The 20,211-nt window shown below is 41.9% G+C and overlaps 1 protein-coding gene across 1 annotated transcript in view; it reads right to left on the bottom strand.

Moving 5' to 3' along the window:
* Positions 1-19,191, bottom strand: part of nup160 (nucleoporin 160) — a 33,918-nt gene extending 14,727 nt beyond the window's left edge. The window contains exons 1-17 of the mRNA XM_037540671.1: positions 19,082-19,191; positions 17,492-17,600; positions 15,457-15,667; positions 14,189-14,393; positions 12,098-12,173; positions 11,750-11,864; positions 11,216-11,455; positions 10,287-10,384; positions 9,644-9,728; positions 7,835-7,903; positions 7,673-7,756; positions 6,854-7,024; positions 5,334-5,436; positions 4,945-5,110; positions 2,844-2,980; positions 979-1,139; positions 285-421 (exon numbers count right to left, since the gene is read on the bottom strand). Coding sequence (XP_037396568.1) covers positions 285-421; positions 979-1,139; positions 2,844-2,980; positions 4,945-5,110; positions 5,334-5,436; positions 6,854-7,024; positions 7,673-7,756; positions 7,835-7,903; positions 9,644-9,728; positions 10,287-10,384; positions 11,216-11,455; positions 11,750-11,864; positions 12,098-12,173; positions 14,189-14,393; positions 15,457-15,667; positions 17,492-17,600; positions 19,082-19,169 — 2,255 coding nt within the window. The 5' untranslated portion in view covers positions 19,170-19,191. The remainder of the gene's footprint in view (positions 1-284; positions 422-978; positions 1,140-2,843; positions 2,981-4,944; positions 5,111-5,333; positions 5,437-6,853; positions 7,025-7,672; positions 7,757-7,834; positions 7,904-9,643; positions 9,729-10,286; positions 10,385-11,215; positions 11,456-11,749; positions 11,865-12,097; positions 12,174-14,188; positions 14,394-15,456; positions 15,668-17,491; positions 17,601-19,081) is intronic.
* Positions 19,192-20,211: the final 1,020 nt, after the last annotated feature.

Here is a 20,211-nt window from a genome sequence, read left to right as displayed (position 1 = left end):
TATCAATGTCTGCAGGGACAATACAGTTGCTCTACCAGGTGCTACTCTGCAGGTAGGGCTAGACTGCTGCCTAGCTGAAAGGGCGTGGCTAAACTACAGCAGGCGAGATTGGAGTTTGTATAGAATTGTGCTCATGGTGCTGACATCACAACCATGACAAATTAAAAAAAAAAGGCCGTTTTAACAGTTCACTTTTGTTTTTTGGTACATTTTGAAACTTTTATATACTAAATCTTTTTCTAAACTATTTCATACCAGCTCAGTGTGCGTGTGTATATACTCACAGTGTGTCGAGAGGTACGGGAGAGGCGAGCGTCTGGCTGAGCTGCTTCAGCAGGTAATAGCAGCAGAGCAGGTGAGAGCAGCGGGGGATCAGATCCTGCTGCAGCTGCAGAGACTGAGCGCTGCCCGCCAGGAGCATCTACACACACACACACACACACACACACAATAAACCAATTCAGATATTATTTATGATTCCTTATCTGTCTGTCAGTATAATGTAGGTGAGAGAACCGTCCCCCTTTAGAACAGAAGAACTCTGAGTATCATGTACAGGATAATTTACGAACCTGTGCACAGTTAGAGGAGATATACTGACCGCTGTTTATGTACCACCAAAAAGAGAATGAATGTTGCATCAATTTAGTTCAGACTGTAGAATTTGTCAGATCTGTTCTAGCTTTTATATTTTTCAAAAGTTATTAAATCAAAGTACAGCATTAAAAATCTATATTTTAAAATGAAACTGAGACCCAAGCTCTTTATTATCCCATTTCATTGTAATAAGCTCTGACAAAAGACAAACAGTAAGATATTATTGTTGTTGTTATTAATAATAATAATAATAATAATAATAATAATAATAATAATATGAAGAAGAAGAAGAAGAAGTTCAGATTTTTATAATTTCATAATATAGAAAGAAAGAAAAAGTATGGGGAATAAATAAATAAATAAATAAATAAACCCACTCACGTTGTCTCCAAGGCGGAGGTAGAGGTGTTGGAGGATGAGCAGATCTCTGCACAGCAGCGCTCGGGTCAGGGCCACTTGACAGACCGCCTGACACACCACACTGACGGCCACAGTGCTGCCATACAGCTGAGAGAGGCTGATCCGCACGTTCAGAGACTGACCTAAAACAGACAACACTTAGCTTCACTGCAGGGTTGCAAAATACAGTATCTCCCAAAAGTGAGTGCTCCCCTCACATTTCTACAAATATTTTATTTGATCTTTTCATGAGACGACACTATAGAAATGAATTTTTGGCTATACCTTAAAGTGGTCAGTGTGCAGCTTGTATAGCAGTGCGCATTTACTGTCCTCTGAAAAGAACTCAACACAGCCATTAATGTCTAAATAGCTGGCAACACAAGTGAGTCCACCTCAAAGTGAACATGTCCAAATTGTCCCATGGTGAGAAATCTCCACAAAGATGGCCGAGGCTATAAGAAGATGGCCAACACCCTGAAACTGAGCTATAGCACGGTGGACAAGGTCATACAGTGGTTTTCCAGGACAGGTTCCACTCAGAACAGGCTTCACGAGGGTCGACCAAAGAGGTTGAGTCCATGTGTTCTGCGTCATATCCAGGGGTCGGCTTAAAAAAAAAAAAAAAAAGATGTGTGAGTGCTGCCAGCATTGCTGCAGAGATTGAAGAAGTGGGAGGTCAGCCTGTTAGTGCTCAGACCTTACGCCGCACAATGCATCAACTTGGTCTGCATGGACATTGTCCAAGGAAGTAAATGTCTTCTGAAGCTGCCACACAAGAAAGCCTGGAAACAGTTTGCCGAAGACAAGCAGTCTGCTCGAGTGCTGCGGTTCATTGAGGGAGACCTGAATTCCAACATGTACTGTGACATTCTGAAGCAGAGCATGATCCCCTGCCTTTGGAAACTGCGCTGCATGGCAGCGTTCCAACACAATAACGACCCCAAACACACCTCCATGATGACAACTGCCTTGCTGAAGGTAAAGGTGATGGACTGGCCAAGTATGTCTCCAGACCAAAACCCAGTTGAGCACCTGTGGGGCATCCACAAGCAGAAGGAGCACAAGGTGTCCAAAAATCCATCACCCCTGGATGTCACCATGGAGAAGAGGAAGAGGATTCCAGTAGCAGCCTGTGCAGCTCTGGTGAATTCCATGCCCAAGAGGGTTCAGACAGTGCTGGATAATAGTGGTCACACAAAATATTGACACTTTGAGCACAATCTGAACATGTTCACTGTGAGGTGGACTCACTTGTGTTGCCAGCTGTTTAGACATTAATGGCTGTGTGTTGAGTTCTTTTCAGAGGACAGTAAATCTACACTGCTGTACAAGCTGCACACTGACTAAGTTATATCCAAGTTTCATTTCTAGTGTCGTCCCATGAAAAGACAGAATAAAATATTAGCAGGAATGTGAGGGGTGCACTCACTTTTGTGAGATACAGTAGTTCACTCTACCAATTTCCTGAGAACACTGGGTTCTATCAGCAAGCAATGCAAATGAGTGTCAACACAAACTAAATAAATAAATAAATCTCCCAATACAATTAGACTTAGCAAATACACATTGGCCAAACAGCTGCCCAACACCAGAGGGCGCTATAACACTAGTTTAACTGTTATACAGCACACTGATGTTAAATTTAGGAATAAAACAATCCACTGTATACTCTAATAAAAACAAAAAACACCTCAAACTACAGATTCACAGCTCTGTCAGTAAAGCAGCAAAGTTTGAAGATGGCTCTGCAATCTCTACTGGTATTAATAATTGTCATATTTAACTGTAAATCATTGGCATCAGTATTACTGAGATCGAATTATTGGCTGCAGGCGTCTTCTGACCTGCAGGCGGTGCTGTAGTCTCAGGTCCCGTCTCCATATCGGTCTCCAGGTCCAGTTCTCTGAGCAGAGCGCCCATGGCAGCCAGAGGGTTCCGCACATCCTGCAGTTTATTGGTGATGTCCTCGATCACGTTCTCACTGAGAGACACAGTCGTGGAATGTTAGGAGAAACAGGACCAACATTAACAGCTGACTAAAACTGCTGACTCTGTAAAACAGTTTTACACAAATGCTGTTTTATTTTTAAGACTGAAAGAGCAAAACCTCTTTCAGGATTCTGGGGACAAGATTATGATTTGAAAAGTATATAATTAAGAACCTCAACAAACAACATTTTTTAGAACATAAGCGCATATTTCCTTAAACTTTTTTTTACATGACTAAAAAATTCCCTGCCCTTTACACTATGTAAAATCTCATGATGAATGGACAAACATCAATGGTCCAAAACTCCTTATAAATAAATATTTTTACATTAACTTTGTTAACTTAAGTTGAGAAGGTTTTTCCCCCTCTTCTCCTGTAAAGTTAACACTTTGGAAGATCATCTACAAGTGAAGATGTTTTAAAATCACTGCTAACAAGTCCAGGCCAGGCTGCCCCAGCAAATTGAACACAAAAGCAGACCATAAGATGATAAAAGATGATAAAACCCCCTAAATTTCATCACAGGATCTGCAGGAACCTCCGAACACTGGATGTAAAAGTGCCTCTACCATTAGAACCAGACTGTACAAATTTGACCCCCATGGAAGGTGCACCAGTTTAAAACGAGCTACGTGTAAGAAACCCCTCAAACATTGCACAGCTGAAAGAACTCTGCATGGAGGAGTGGGCAAAGATTTCTCACAGTAGATGCCAGAAACTGGCAGTTAAAGGAAACACTGACAAAGTTGTTTTCGGGGGGCAGTACCAGTCACTGAAGCCAGGGGTGTACTTTTTCAACAGACAAAAATGACATCCAAGCTCTTTTTTTTTAAATAAATAACTATTTCCATTGTTTAATTGTGGCATTTGTTTTATTCTATTACATCTTTTGAGACATAATAGAAGGAAGTCCTGTTGCACCAAATGTTTTGTTGGATTTCAAAATATTTTCAGTAAAAAAAAAAAAAAAAAAAAAAAAAAAAAGGGTTGTAGGTTTTTCTTGTTCGGTATAAATATGGGATACATTACATACACTGACAAGCACACACAGCAATCAGGCATAACATTCTGACCACCTCCTTGTTTCTATGCTCATTGTCCATTTTATCAGCTCCACTTACTGTATAGCTGCACTTTGTAGTTCTACAGTTACAGACTGTAGTCCATCTGTTTCTCTGATACTTTGTTGCCCCCTTTTACCCTGTTCTTCAGTGGTCAGGACCCCCATGGACCCTCACAGAGCAGCTACTATTTGGGTGGTGGGTCATTCTCAGCACTGCAGTAACAATGATGTGGTGGTGGGGTGCTGGTGTGTGTTGTGCTGGTCGGAGTGGATCAGACACAGCAGTGCTGCTGGAGTTCAGCTGGACCTCAGTGTCACTGCTGGACTGAAAATAGTCCACCAACCAAAAATATCCAGCCAACAGCGTCCTGTGGGCAGTGACCTGTGACCACTGATGAAGGACTAGAGGATGACCAGCACAAACTGTGCAGCAGCAGATGAGCTATTGTCTCTGACATCTACAAGGTGGACCGACAAGGTAGGAGTGTCTGATAGAGTGGACAGTGAGTGGACACAGGGTTTAAAAACTCCAGCAGCACTGCTGTGTCTGATCCACTCGCACCAGTGCAACACACACTAACACACCACCACCACGTCACTGTCACTGCAGTGCTGAGAATGACCCACCACCCAAATAGTACCTCATCTGTGAGGGTCCATGGGGGTCCTGACCACTGAAGAACAGGGTAAAAGGGGGCAACAAAGTATCAGAGATGGACTACAGTCTGTAACTGTAGAGCTACAAAGTGCTCCTACACAGTAAGTGGAGTTGATAAAATGGACAATGAGTGTAGAAACAAGGAGGTGCTCATAATGTTATACAATACATAGAGATAATTATTATTACATACAGGACGCTATATAGGTACTAGTTTGAACATGCGGTACTGACCTGTCGTTGGCCAGCATGTTCTCCAGCACCTGCTCTGCAGCTCTCTCTGGAGACAGCAGCAGCTCCAGAGCTTTCTCCATCTCACACGCCATCTCACCCTGAACACAGTCACTCACCATCCTCAGACACTGGACCATCTGCAGAACGTCCCGGCTCAGATCAGAGTCTGACCACACAAACATGGGCGGAGACACACAGAGAAACAGATCAGACTTCCGTCGTATGATTCTGTAGAGTAATTTCTTCTTTCAACACTTCCTCTGAATTCATTTCTTCCACTGCAAGATCAGAACATGATCCTTTCATCTATTTAAAAGAAATAAATAAATAGCCCTGCATGTGCCAAAATAAATTGACCAAATGTTTTTCTTCAGAGGTTGTGCTCGTACCTCCTTCAGACACAGGTGTTTCCTCCTCAGAGGACAGGTACTCGTCAGCAGACAGGTACAGGTGATCCACAGCAAAGCACGGCAGCAGGAAGGACACAAATCCCTGCCGAGACACAGAGGGGTTAACCCTGACTGACTGTGTGAATGCAGCTGAAGTGCTTGCTTCATCCTGTCTGCTGTGGTTTCTCTCTCTCTGCTCTGCACATCTGCAGAGCACAGTACAGATGACATAACCACTCTGGCAGGTGACAAATCAGAAGACAGTGGGTGAGCTGGCCAATCAGAGCACACTGGGCTACCTGGGAGGCGGGGCTTAAAGACACAGGAGCTCTAACAGAGCATGAGTAGAGATAAACAGTATGAGGAAAACGTGTGTTTACATGCAGCCTAATAATCTGATAATAAACCAACTCTTATCTTAAACAGAATAGAATGTGTTCATGTAAATGCAATTGCTATCCGACTGATCGAGGTGAGTAATCCTGTAAATAAACTGTTAAATAGAAAAATAATACCCGTGTAAACGCCTGTATCTGATTACATTCCCTATCGGAAAGTTTAGTTCTGCATGAGCGTTGCATCATAGTGAGAGTTTATACCGTTCAACATGGTGGAGCAGAAACTGGTCTGCAGGGGAGACAAAGTTCATGCTCTGATCTTTAAAAGATGGCGGTGAGACGGACGTCCAGCTTGTGTGTCTCAGATCACGACATCTTCCTCTTGGCCTTCTTTCATAAGGACATGTGAAGGATGTTTTCCTGAGTCTGACGTCATTTTAAAGCAATTAAAAATGCAAGCACTGCTCACTGCTGCTCATCTCACTCCGACTGGACTCACGTGATGTTGGTTGTCATGGCAACGTTTACACTAAGCGGTTCTTTACGCATGCGCATCATTTTGGATCGGATTACTTGTAGTGAGCATGTAAAGATTTTCCATCAGATTGTTCAGTAAAGTGAGCATATACACTCCTCATTCTTAATCTGTAATCTAAATGTATTCATCAGAATGGCAAAAATCTTTGCATATAAACACAACCAATGAATCTGTAAATCAGTTCCAGTAAAAGCAAAATTATTATGAACATTAAAAATGAGCATAATCGTGCTTTAAGAATGCAAATCAGAAATATCTGGATGGGTATAAAACAACTACTCTGAATGGAGCAAAAATCACTGAAGTTAACTGATCGATCGGTACGACAACTGAAGGAGTGATTTTCGCTGTGGTAACTTATTATTCCATCTTAAAGTCTCCAAATCTGGTCCTGGAGATCTGCATTCCTGCAGAGTTCAGTTCCAACCTGTGTTCAGTAAGATGCTCCGCCCCTTTACTGAACTCTAATGCACCTGATCCAGCCAATCAGATACTTGGGAAGAGGTGGATTTGCTGGTGTGGCTGACTGTGTTTGGAACTGGGTTCTGCAGGAAGGTAAATCTCCTGGACCGGGGTTGGATCTAAATCAATATAAACACAACCCCTATTCATGTAGGACGCCCCCTGATGGGTGGATCTGGTACCTTCTTGAGCAGGCAGACCATGGCTGTGGCCTGGTTGATGTGCAGGGCGAGCGGAGTGGACAGAGCCTCCTGGTACTGCAAACAGCAGGCATAGAACTTACTCCAGAACTCCACCTGCAGCATTCGGTAATCTTCCTGAGAGAACTCGAACTCCGTCACGCTGCTCTGCAGCTGAAACAACACACGACAGGCGGGTGTGACTAACTGACTTCAATCGACTTCAGCGTTAACTGAAATAGCTATGACTGCAAACTTGTTGGTTATTAATCGAATTAATACACTAATATGAGCCACTGCTTCACTGCTGCTAGAACAAAACCTCAGATGTCCAAAAGGGAAACCATTTTAATGGAATTAAATGGATAAATAACAAGGTGGGATAAGAGAAAGGGATAAAGGAAACAATTTCTTACATTTATCATAAGTAAGGCCTTAAAAATCAGCCGGGAATCTAATCTACAAGTTTATGTTACAGGTCACGTTAAGCGAGATTTACCATATTTATCAAATCAACCAACCACATCTTTATTTATACAGTAGCTTTTCAAAAAGCAGTTGTAATTCACAGTGCAGCAACACTGACAAAAACCCAGGAAAGAGAATAAAAGGAACCAGAACATACACACACACACACACACACACACACACACACACACACACACACACAAAAATAAAAAAAGCTTAAAAAGAAACAACAAATAGGAAAAAAATAAGACAGATAAAACAACAATAGAAAACGTGCATTAAAATTAGCAGAAAGCCACTTAGAAAATCAATGTCATTTAATAAGGAGCGTTCAAACTCCTGCAGGACACTCACCTCATTCTCCACAGCCAGCGTGACTTCCTTCTTCAGAGCGTCCCATGGGACGTCTACGAACCGCTCAGTGCCGCGTTTATAAATCTGCATAAAAAAAACAACGTCAATACTGATCACCTCACAGAGAAGTGGTGAGGAGCAAGTAGACAGAAGTGAAGGTACCTGCAGAGCTTTCACGATGGCTTCGGCAGTGAAGCGCAGAGGAGAGAACAGCACGTCCAGGTACGTCTCCTGCAGAGGGCGGAATCAGAGATTGAGGGTTTAAAGGAATACAACCTCATTTCCAAAAAAGTTGGGATGCTGTGCAAAATGTAAATAAAAACAAATTACAATGATGTGCAAATTATTTAAACACTATTTAATTGAAAACAGTACAAATGCAACATAAAATGTTGAAACGGAGAAATTGTATTCTTTTTTTGAAAAATATTTGCACATATTGAATTTGATGCCAACAGCACATTCCAAAAAAGTTGGGACAGGGGCAACAAAAGGCTGGTAAAGTTGTGTGATGCTAAAAAAAACGCCTGGTGGTTGATTGGCAACAGGTCAGTAACATGACTGGGTATAAAAGAGCATCTCAGAGAGGCGGAGTCTTTCAGAAGTAAAGATGAGAAGGGGTGCATCACTCTGTGAAAGACTGTACCATCAAATAGTGCAACAATTCAAGAAAAATATTTCTCAACATAAAATAGCAAAGAACTTCTGCTTGTCATCTACAGTACATAATATTATTAATATTCATAATATTTTAATAAATCATAATCAATATTTTAATAAATCATAATAAAAAAAAAGTTTCAGAGAATCTGGAGAAATCTCTGTGTGTAATGGACAAGGCTGAAAACCAGTATTTGCTGATTGTGATTTTTGGGCCCTCAGGCAGCACTGCATTAAAAACAGACATGATTCTGTAGTGGAAATCACTGCATGGGCTCAGGAACACTTCTGAAACCCACTGTCTGTGAAAACAGTTCATCACTGCATCCACAAATGCAAGTTAAAACTCTAAAACACAAAGAAGAAACCAAATATAAACAGGATACAGAAACGCTGCCACCTTCTCTGGGCCCGAGCTCATTTAAAATGGACTGAGGGGAAGTGGAAAAGTGTCCTGTGTGCTGACGAATCAACATTTGAACTTATTTTTGGAAATCATGGACACCGTGTCCTCCAGGCTAAAGACCACTCAGCTTGTTATCAGTGCACAGTTCTAAAGCCAGTTTTCATGATGGTTTAGGGAGACATTAGTGCACATCGTGTGGGTGACCATGCACATTGGTGAAGGCACCATTAATGCTGAACAATATATACATGTTTTGGCAACATATGCTGCCATTCAGACGATGTCTTTCAGGGAGGGCCTTGATTATTTCAGCAAAATATGCCAAAGCACATTATGCATGTACTACAGCAGCACTGCTCTGTATTAAAAGAGTCTGGGTGCCAAACTGACCTGCCTGCAGTCAAGACCTGTCACCAATGAAAATATTTGGTGCACTATGAAATGAACAATATGTTAAATGAGCCCCTGAACTGAGCAGCTGAAGTCCTGCATCAAACAGGAACAGGAAAACATTTCACTTTCAGAACTACAGCAGCGTCTTCTCAGTTCCCAAATGCTTAAAGCGCTGTTAAAAGAAGAGCTGATGATACACAGCGGTAAAGAGGCCCCCATCCCAACTTTTTTTCAACATGTTGTTGGCATCAAATTCAAAATGGGCAAATATTTTTCAAAAAACTAAATTTCTCTGTTTCAGCATTTGGCATGTCTTTTTAATATTTTACTTTAAAAATATGATTTACATGATTTGCACATCATTGCATCATGTTTTTATTAACATTATCCACAGCGGCTCAACTTTTTTGGAAAATACATGTTATTTTTACTGTTATATCTCCTCAGCTTATTGAGGGAAATGTGACATTTCAAACCTTCCGCTTGAACGCACTGAAAACCTGGGCTCTTACCCGGGGGTCCTGATCCAGCCCGATGTGGATCTCCTCCTCTGGAGGTGGCTGGACAAACACCTGGTTCCACATACCTGCTGTGTTACTGCACACACACACACACACACACACACACACACACACACACACACACACACACACACACACACACACACACACACACACACACACACCCTCTCAATAAATCTGAGCATCTCCAAACACAGCAGCTCAGCTTACTGCTAAAACAACAAACAGTTGGTCTTGACTTTCAAAAACTTCAACATTAACCCAAATTGACAATTACTGCATACTTCTATACTAATCAAATTAATAACCATCTCATCTGAACCACTATTTCACTGCTGTTGGAATAAAACCTCACATCTCCAAAAAGGAAACTTTACAGGAGCAGGAAAGTGTCATTTTGGACCATTTTTAAACTTGATTGATTCATAAAATTTTTTAAACATAAAGAGCAACTGACCATTCAAAATGGTCAACAAATAAAAAACTACAACCTCATCTCCATTTTATGGTCCCGACAGCAACAACATGCACCAATAACAACGACAGATTCATAAGCACATTTTTTTCATTAGAGAGATGTTTTGATCAAGAGAGCAAAAGGAATAAGAGCATAAACAGCTCAAACAGCACTCACTGCTCAAAGTTGATGTACTTCACCACAGTCTGATTATCATCGTCCACCCACAGACCCCAGATATCAGTGGAGGTGAGAGCAAAGTCCACCAGGGTCTCCTGAACCACACAAACACAATAATATAGTTACAATCACTGAATAATTCACAACAGACAAACACAACATTTCGTATAAACCAAATGATTCACAGTAGATACTAAATAATTCACTCCACTCAGTCAACACTGTTTAATCTGATTTTACTTCACGTTTACACATGATTTTGGTATGCTAAGTTATTGTGTCACTATTTTTTTATTTGTTTTATCATCAACTTTTACTTCTAAGCTATTGTTTTACTTTTATGCCTATATTTCTTTCATTAACTGTATTTAATTTAATCCCCAATTGATCTGTTGTATTTATTATATTGTTGCGATTTTAATGGTTTATTTTTCTTTTTACTATCAAATTTACTATTGTGACTACTATTACTTTATTATTTACTCTATTTACAATCCATTTACTCCAATTAGAATTTTTCTTTTAATCTTTTCCATATTGGCTTGGCTACATTGTAAATGAGGGTCTTCCTCAATGTAATGTGTTTGAATAATAGCTAATTGATAGATACTGAGTAATTTATATTACTCAATTCATAGTAGACAGTGAAAATTTCACAGTAGCGACTGAATAATTAACAACAGTTACTTAATAATTAACAATACTATGAATTGTTTGGTAGCTAGACATTGAATAATAGCTTAAGACTTTTAATTTGGCAGAAAAACAAGCGCATACTTTTGAATATTATTGAGTTGAATATTATTACTTGAACATGACTGAAGCCCGAAATCTGTACAGCTGAACGACCACCTTCATGACTGTCTCTGCCCTCTCTATTAAACACGTCTCTCTCAAAGGACGCAGGTCTGTGCATCAGCGGTCACCTGTGTGCTGAACTGTGTGGAGATGTTCTCTAGGCTGTAGCGGCCATTATCACTGGCCATCAGCTGCAGGACGCAGAACTGCCCTCGTTTAGGGATGGCGAGGTAGACGCACACACACAGCCCTGTGGAGCCGGAGAAACACACACGCAGCCGATGGGCCTGACCCGGAACACATCGCAGCTCAGCACGGCCCACCGGAACGTAGTCCAGCAGGTCAGCCACCAACACGCACTGCAGCTCCTGAAACAGCACAGCATGTCATTCCAACACTGCACTATAGGGGGTGCTATTGGCTATCAAACATCTGAGGATACGTTATGAATTAAGTTTTAACAAAGCCTGTTAAACTAAATTGCTGTCAAAACAATGGTTTATTGCAATGAAACAAAATTAGTCATATCGCCCCCTACAGTTCCTGCAGTGTATTACAGTCTGTCAGAGTGACTGTGTGGATCATATGAACATTACAGAGCTTTTTAACTGAAACAGTAGACTTTGAGGATACATCATTGTGGTCCTACCACACATACTGACCTTGAATGACCACACTCTCAGTTTGTGGTCCTGACACAGAGCGAAGATGAAAGTGTCGTCCTCCAGGGACCAAGCAGCCAGGCTGACTGCCAGATCACACGGACTCTGCTCCCCCCTGCAGAACATACACAATAAGGCTCACACAGCCACTGCATCACTGAAAGCGGTCATGCCAGAAAAGTTGATCATTCTAAAAATAAAACAACAACAGCAGCAGCAGCAATAACAATGATAACAATAAACAATACAACTCTACTGCCCAGCTGTGTCTCTGAGCAGGCCTCTCTAATCTCCCTACTCTGATTAAAAGCTGAAATCTGATGAAGAGGATGGCTTGGTCTCACTCACCTGATGGCTGAAGGCATCCAGCCCGCTAATCTCTGCATTACTGAGCTCTGCTTCAGCTCCAGCAACGAGACAGAACCTGCACACACATACACACAGTTAATCCATCATAACACACACACACACACACTAACAGATTAGTAGGTGGAGGTGGGCGGCATGATCCTTGATCCCCATTGTGATCAGTTTTGTTATGAAAAACAATGTGCATTTCTAACCATATTGTGGATATCATCAGTACTGACAGTTAGAGGAGGGCGACATGGCAAAAAATATAAAATCACACCATCCGTGGCTTTAAGATTCACAAAATGAAAAGCATGCGTTTTCGTTAATGTTCAGACTGAATCCTACATCAGTCCTGATAGGCTGTCTGGCTTCAGAACAGCAGCACGAGGCAGCACAGTGTTTATCGTGGGCGTGGCCGTTAAACAGATAAAGCTGGTCTGCACCCTTACATACAGACAGAACACCTTCCCACACCAAACAAGAACGCCGGCTTAACTGACTGACACTGTGGTTCCATCAGAACACTAAAATAAACAAAATGTGATATTACAGCCTAGTAACAGTAACAGGCTACAGTGACTACATATAACGTAGTGATAAGATTTCACGACACAATCCACCAGGCCTTTTACTTTTTCGGAGATTTAAGTTGGAACAGTTATAACAGAACCTCTACAGTCTGTCTAGTGTTGAAATACTACAACAATAATAAAAATACTAATATTAAAAATAAACTGACCTGCAATTTTTACTGAATGCTTCACAAGCTGCACTAAATCCAATTAAACGGGCCTAATTATGCTCTCTGTAATGAAACCGCCAGTACTGACAAAAACCACGATCTGCTCAGAAAACCATATTGTGACAAATAACCGCAATAACAATAACGTATATTGACATTGCCCACTCCTACAAAATACTGCCACATTTAAAAAAAAAACACTAATTTCAATTATTCGTATTCAGCGTTTCACACACGGTTCGCTAAATCTAGCTATAGTTGTTTATTACATTTTAAGGTGGACTGCATTCAATTCTGACAAATTCAGCATCTTATTTTTTTTATGTATATCCTGCTGCACTGTTGTTCAGTAAAGAGATGAAGTGAAGTGTAAACAGTGTAATAAACGGTTTGCTTTCATTCTGGCTCATATTCTGAATCTCACTATGGAGCCATGATGTCATGTGTGCACTGCAATTCACATTTTTTCACTGTGGTTGCTTTTAAATTTAAACTCCCCCTGACATCACTGCACATCCCTGAGAGTCTGAAGATCTCCCGCAAGATTTGATTCCGCTGCCACAGAAAATTGGAATTTGTCCTGCTTCCGCCCGCAGCTCCATCAAGGTGAACTGACCTCCAATATCTGACAGTCTATTTACAAAATACACTATTCTCTGCTGAAATAACACGACAGCCATTAAGATTAAGTGACGCTTATTAGTTCCACAACTATCCATGCAGTGACACAGACATTGGGGGCAGTGAGCACACTTGCCCAGAGCGGTGGGCAGCCCTATCCACAGCGCCTGGCGATCAGTTGGGGGTTTAGGTGCTCACGGGCACTTCAGTCACATAGTGTCAGCTCAGGGGATCAAACCGACAACGTTCTGGTCACAAGCCTCCAGCCCACAACTGCCCGCACCGCGAGTAACTTCAACAAACGGCATTTATTCCCATTTAAACACAGAGCACAAATTAAACCACAGAGCGCTTATTTTTGGTGCTCTGCTGGGCAGCTCTGCCCGTTGGACTGAAGGCTCCACCGTCTCCGTGAGCTATGAGAATCTGTGTGAGGTTCATATGATCGGCTGCTTCACAGCTGTTCAGAACGACTTCACTCATTTTAACCGTTATTTTATATTGTTTATAGATGATTTTGTGATCATTCTAGTTTATTCAGGTGGTTCGTTAATTTGTGGAATCTCTCTTCATGCGTGCTTCATCCTGCTCCCACCTGCATGGGGGCTGGTTTCCCACCTGCTCAACACAGCATGAGTCCCGCGTCACAAGTGCAGAACTGTACTAAATGCTGCCCCAAAACTTTTGACAGAGTGCGTGTCAGAAATGCCTGAGTTTATTACCCTGCTGGTCATGTGGTGGTAAGGTAACCACGGTGACGCCCCCGGTGGGCGGAGCAAGAGCGAAGTGGGCATGTCCGTTAGGGCTGATCCAGGCGGCGGAGGCTGCAGGACTCTGAGGCAGAATGAAGCTGTGAGCTTCATCCTGAATACTGAGCTTCCCCACATCTGTAAAAACAGACTGCATCTGCAGCTCCGTCACCAGCTCCTGCGCATACACACACACACAGTTATACTGTAGTTACAGAGAATATATAACACACATATAACAACAACATACTCAGCGTACAAGAGAGTCAATGTGAGATTTAAAACCTCACATGGATGCAGAACTAAAGCGCCGAACAAGTCTTGGCTACATTTGAGGTGCAGAAACTGGATCAATCTGACTTTTTTTTTTGGTGAACCATCACTTTAACCAGACATTTCACAACTGTTTGAAAGACAAACTTGCTGTTCAATAAAAAAAAGGCCCAACCGATATCAAAGCTTTGTGACTGATAACATAACACTTTAAACAAAGTTTGATTTGACCTAAAATTACTGAGTCTAACACTGGCAGCACTCATGCATCTATTTTTTCAAAGCCAACCTCTGGATACGACACTGAACACGTGGACTCTTTGGTCGATCCTGGTGAGGCCTGTTCCAAGTGGAATGTCCTGTATGACCTTGTCCACTGTGCTGTAGCTCAGTTTCAGGGCATTAGCCATCTTCTTATAGCCTAGGCCGTCTTTGTGGAGAGCAACAACTCTATTCCTCACATCCTCAGAGAGTTATTTGCTATGAGGTGCCATGTTGAATATCCAGTGGCCAGTATGAGCGAATTGTACCCAAAACACCAAATTTAACAGCCTTGCTCCCCATTCACACCTGGAACCCTGTAACTCTAACAAGTCACATGACACCAGGGAGGGACAACGACAATCTGAACATTTTCACTGTGAGGTGGACTCACTTGTGTTGCCAGCTGTTTAGACATTAATGAGACATTAATGAGACATTAATGAGACATTAATGGCTGTGTGTTGAGTTCTTTTCAAAGGACAGTAAATCTGCACTGCTATACAAGCTGCACACTGACAACTTTAAGTTATATCCAAGTTTCATTTCTATAGTGTCTTCCCATGAAAAGATATAATATCTGCAGAAATGTGAGGGTTGTGCTCACTTATGTGAGATATTGTATAACAGGGACGGCAGAACGACATCCTTAATTATCGCATATATATTCGTGGTATTCAACTGATGTGCGCTGTGCTGTAACTCACGCTGCGGTACATGCGTGTGGGGTGCGGCAGAACCAGCCTGTGCACAGACAGGTTGGTGACGATGAGGATGATGACATTGTTGAGGGTCTCGTGGATGTGAACTCCCCCAGGCAGAACAGAGCAGTGCAGGAACTTGAGTCTGATGGCGTTATTCAGCAGGTTGGTGTCCAGAGACTGTTCCACCAGCTGAACCGTGTCTCCAGACGTGGACCTGAGAACACCAGACACACACAAACAGCGTTAATATAATCGGTCTAAACTCGACTGCAGTGCAGCAAAGACACACACAGCCAGAAACACAAAGTTATTAAACACCGCTGTGCTGCTCATTAAATGGTCTTTGACCATTACACACTCTTCAAAAAGACGGTTCTTTATAAGTTCTTTAGTAGAGTTTCATATGGTTCTCCATCACACCAAAGCGGGTTCAAAGGTAATGGAGTCAAACAGAACAACCCTCTTTGGTGCTATATAGAACCATTTTCAAATAGATGCTAAACAGAACCATATACAGCACATTCTCCACCCATTTGAAGCTCCATGTCACCACGCAAAGAACAATTTAAGCATGACATGGTTCTATGTAGAACTCGTGGTTCTAAATAGAACCAGTGCCTTTACTACTGAATCCTTAAAGAACTGCCTTTTTCAAGAAAGTAGCTTTTTAACATGTTCTGTTTAAAGGAAAGTGTGTCATGTTCGCAGTTCCATCGCTTATTATTCATTACTGGGGTGGGAATCTTTAGGCACCTCACGATTCGATTACGATTCAGAGGCTGCGATGCGATTATAAAACCATTATCCATGCATCTTTTTTTTTCTATACAGGAATTTGTATTTTCCTACCGTCTGAGGACTCAGTAGTCTTAAAGCAAAGTATTTCTATTGATCCATAACGAAACGCATGATCACTGTGTCAGTAAAATATCTTCGAGACTGGAGCCGAGATTCAGAGTCCTGAGTGTGCAACACAGCACAAAAGTCACATAACAACGAAGTCTCGCCTCGCCAGTAGCTACAAACAGATAAACATTTAGATGCGAATGGACGTATTCGCATTTATAAGCGCAGTTGGTTTTGTGGCCAAACCATTAGGGATCACGCAAACCAAACCATTAGGGATCAGGCAAACCAAGCGATTAGGGATCACGCACCACTCAGCTTTTAACATAATGCGCATAATATAACACATAAATGTGCTGCTGTTTTCGCTGAAACAGTAAAGAAGCAACAGGTAAACATGTTTAAGTGGATCATGGATTTAAAAATTAAGAGTAAGATTAAGTTACCCTTTTCAGTCCCACAACAGGAAAACTTAAGCTCTGCATTTAACCCATCCATGCAGTGAAACACCACATACACACTAGTGAACACACACACTAGGGGGCAGTGAGCACACTTGCCCGGAGCAGTGGGCAGCCCTATCCGCAGTGCCTGGGGAGAAGTTGGGGGTTAGGTGTCTTGCTCAAGGACACCTCAGTCACGTACTGTCGGCTCAGGGGAATGAACCGGCAACCGATAGTCACAGGGCTGATTCCCCAACCTCCAGCCCACGACTGCCCCGCATGATCAGTGTATTATTAAACGTATTAAATTTACATAAACTCGATTATGCCTTAAACTCAGCTCATTAACAAGCTTCGCTCCACACCTGAGAGACTTTTCACCATTTTTCTTTGTTCACTTGCTGTATTTTCTATTTTCACGCTCTCAGTTCTCATTGGCTGTCCAAAAAATTAAAAACGTTTAAAAAGCTGTGATTGGACTGAAACACGATCACACAGGACTCTTCCCTCGCTCCAAATGTCAATTCCAACTGCCCCAAAAATCTGCAGACTGGAGCCGACCAGCTCAGGGCCCGGCTCATTAAAAACTGCATTGCTTTTTAAAAGGAAGACACTTTTAGTCAAAAAGCATCATGATTAAGTATTTCAAGTGTGTTTAATCAGGCGTGACCCATTCAACCCAGTCTGTTATGATCACAGGGACCAAGCCACAGATATAAACACACCCTTCTTTTATAACGGTCACTCACCAGTGAATGAACCTGTTGCTGGTGATGGACAGCAGTGTCCCGCTCTCCTCATAGGAAAACCCTCCGGCACTGTCCGGCAGCTTCACTCCTCCAGGGGGCGCGCTCACACCTGCACACAGGCACAACACCTGGTCAACAGGCTCAAAAATATGAATATTCATCAGGCTGAAGTTGCTTCCTGAATAAAAACAAGGCCGATTTGTGAACAGAAGCCCGTGGAACAAAAGTAAACATCTTAAAATATGGAAATTATGCACAACATGAGAGACGTCTCGGCACCGAAACGCCAAATGTTTAAAGATACAGCCACAATAATATATTCATATCAATGCTGATATATTATATAGCACCCAATAAGAAAAACCCAACAAAGAAACACACATACATATATTCCCTCATACAAGTCTGAAAATAAGTGCTTTTTAAATGACAATAAAACCATTTTATGACTTTTCGATGCTATAAATCGTCTTCCTTTACGTTCTTAAGGTTAAGAGTGTTTACAGAAAAACTAGCCATTACTGTTATGACTGTTGTTATTACTATTTTATTGGTCGGCACTCCATTCACTCCCAGTGCATACAGTCCAGATCAGTACATTAAGCCCGCTTTGAGGTCATCGCTTTTGTGATGTCACAACAACCAAGTCATTCACACACACAGTTTAGAGCAATTTAGCCCCGCCTACTTATACTGAAGTTATAAGGAGTGTTGATGTTGGAAAAAGAGGCACAGCCAATCAGAACAGAGCTCATTTACATCTGTCAGTCTTACAGGCAGAGCTAGGAAAGCAGCCTGTTAACGAAGCCAGCATAGAAGTGAATTATGAATGTTTTTGGTATTTAAAAAAATTTTTTTTGGCTTTCAGCTGTAAATTATAAGCATGTAGTAATGTGTGTAGATCATAAAACACGTTCTGTTCATTTGTGGGGAGCTTTTACAAAATAAATGAATAAAAATAAAAATTTACATTTTTTTCATGCAGTTAGTGAATAATTCGCCTTATGATTTGGTCAGGAAAATTCAGATGGACGAACCAAAACATGCCCTGGAGCAACCAAACGCACATAAAAACATCATTCAGGCGCCAGAATGTAAAACGTACCTTCTCAGCCTCTTAAGGTGGAACCAAAAACATAAATAAGAAGTTAACGTTTCACTTCAACTAATATTGTGTAAAAGTAAACTGCTAGAAGAGAAATAAACATTGATTTTTGACCTCTGAGGAGGAAAAAGAGTCAGCAAAGCAGTTTAAGACCTGAGGAAGAGCATGAAGAACATGAAGCAGCTCCTGGAACCAGAACCACGGGCTACAATCAGAACCTTCAGAGCCACATTACGTGTATAACGGGCTACAAAACCAGTAAAGCTCCACACCCATCACCAACACAGCTCTCCGTTCCACCTTAAATCGCGCAGCGACGCCGCCGCGGCGCCGTTTAAGGTGGAAAGGACAGTTGGCCCGAGCGGCGGTGAAGGTGAGCCATGTGCGCGGCTCCGCGTCCCCGCGAGCACAGGTCGGCTCCCCGCGGGCTGCGGGGCGAACGCCGCGTGTGAGCGCGGTGGCGGCGCTGCAGGGCCGATATTTACCGACATGAACGCTGATGTTCCTGAACGGAGCCTCCGCGTCTCTCTGGAAGCCCTGAATCTCCGCGTAGCTCCGCTCCAGCGCCGCCATCTTCACCCGCGCTAACGCGGCCGGTAATGACGCCGTTTGAAAAGAAGACGCGCGCGCTCGGTCCCGCCCCCTGCCGCGCGGGCCCGGAACTGCGCGTGCGGACGCTTGTTTACAAACAAACACGCAGATAAACATTTCATAAACTTATTTCATCTTTAGTACTTAGTAAGTTATTTGATTACTTCTGTGTACGATTATTCCTACTCTTTAATCCACCATTGTAAGTTCTAGATACAGCCACTATTGTATGTTCTAGATTCGGCTACTATTGTAAGTTCTAGATACAGCCACTATTGTATGTTCTAGATTCACAGCCACTATTGCAAGTTTTAGATTCGGCCACTATTGTAAGGTGTTCATGGTTCTATATAGACTACTCTTTTTACTAAAGAACCCAAGAAGAGCCATCTTTTTAAGAGTGCAGAGAACCATTTAAGCGTGCAAATGGTTCTTTGAGTGTTTACGGTTCTATATAGAACCTCTCTTTTTGCTAAAGAACCCTTGAAGAACCATCTTTTTAAGAGTGCAGAGAACGATTTAAACATGCAAATGGTTCTTCGAGTGTTCACAGTTCTACGTAGAACCACTCTTTTTACTAAAGAACCCATGAAAAACCATCTTTTTAAGAGTGCAGAGAACGATTTAAACATGCAAATGGTTCTTCGAGTGTTCACAGTTCTATGTAGAACCACTCTTCTTACTAAAGAACCCATGAAGAACCATCTTTTTAAGAGTGCCGAGAACCATTTAAACATGCAAATGGTTCTTCAAGTGTTCACGGTTCTATGTAGAATCACTCTTTTTACAAAAGAACCCATGAAGAATCATCTTTTTAAGAGTACAGAGAACCATTTAAGCGTGCAAATGGTTCTTTAGGTGTTCATGGTTCTATATAGAACCACTCTCTTTACTAAAGAACCCATGAAAAACCATCTTTTGAAGAGTGTAGTGAAGCTCATTATTCATGTTAATTTTCATTCATAATAGTTTGTTATTAATTAAATTATTTACAGTAATAAAAACGAAAGCTAATAAAAAAATG

The sequence above is a fragment of the Pygocentrus nattereri genome, chromosome 8, assembly GCF_015220715.1.
Source record: "Pygocentrus nattereri isolate fPygNat1 chromosome 8, fPygNat1.pri, whole genome shotgun sequence".
Taxonomy (NCBI): domain Eukaryota; kingdom Metazoa; phylum Chordata; class Actinopteri; order Characiformes; family Serrasalmidae; genus Pygocentrus; species Pygocentrus nattereri.
This window is presented reverse-complemented; position numbering and strand designations above follow the sequence as displayed.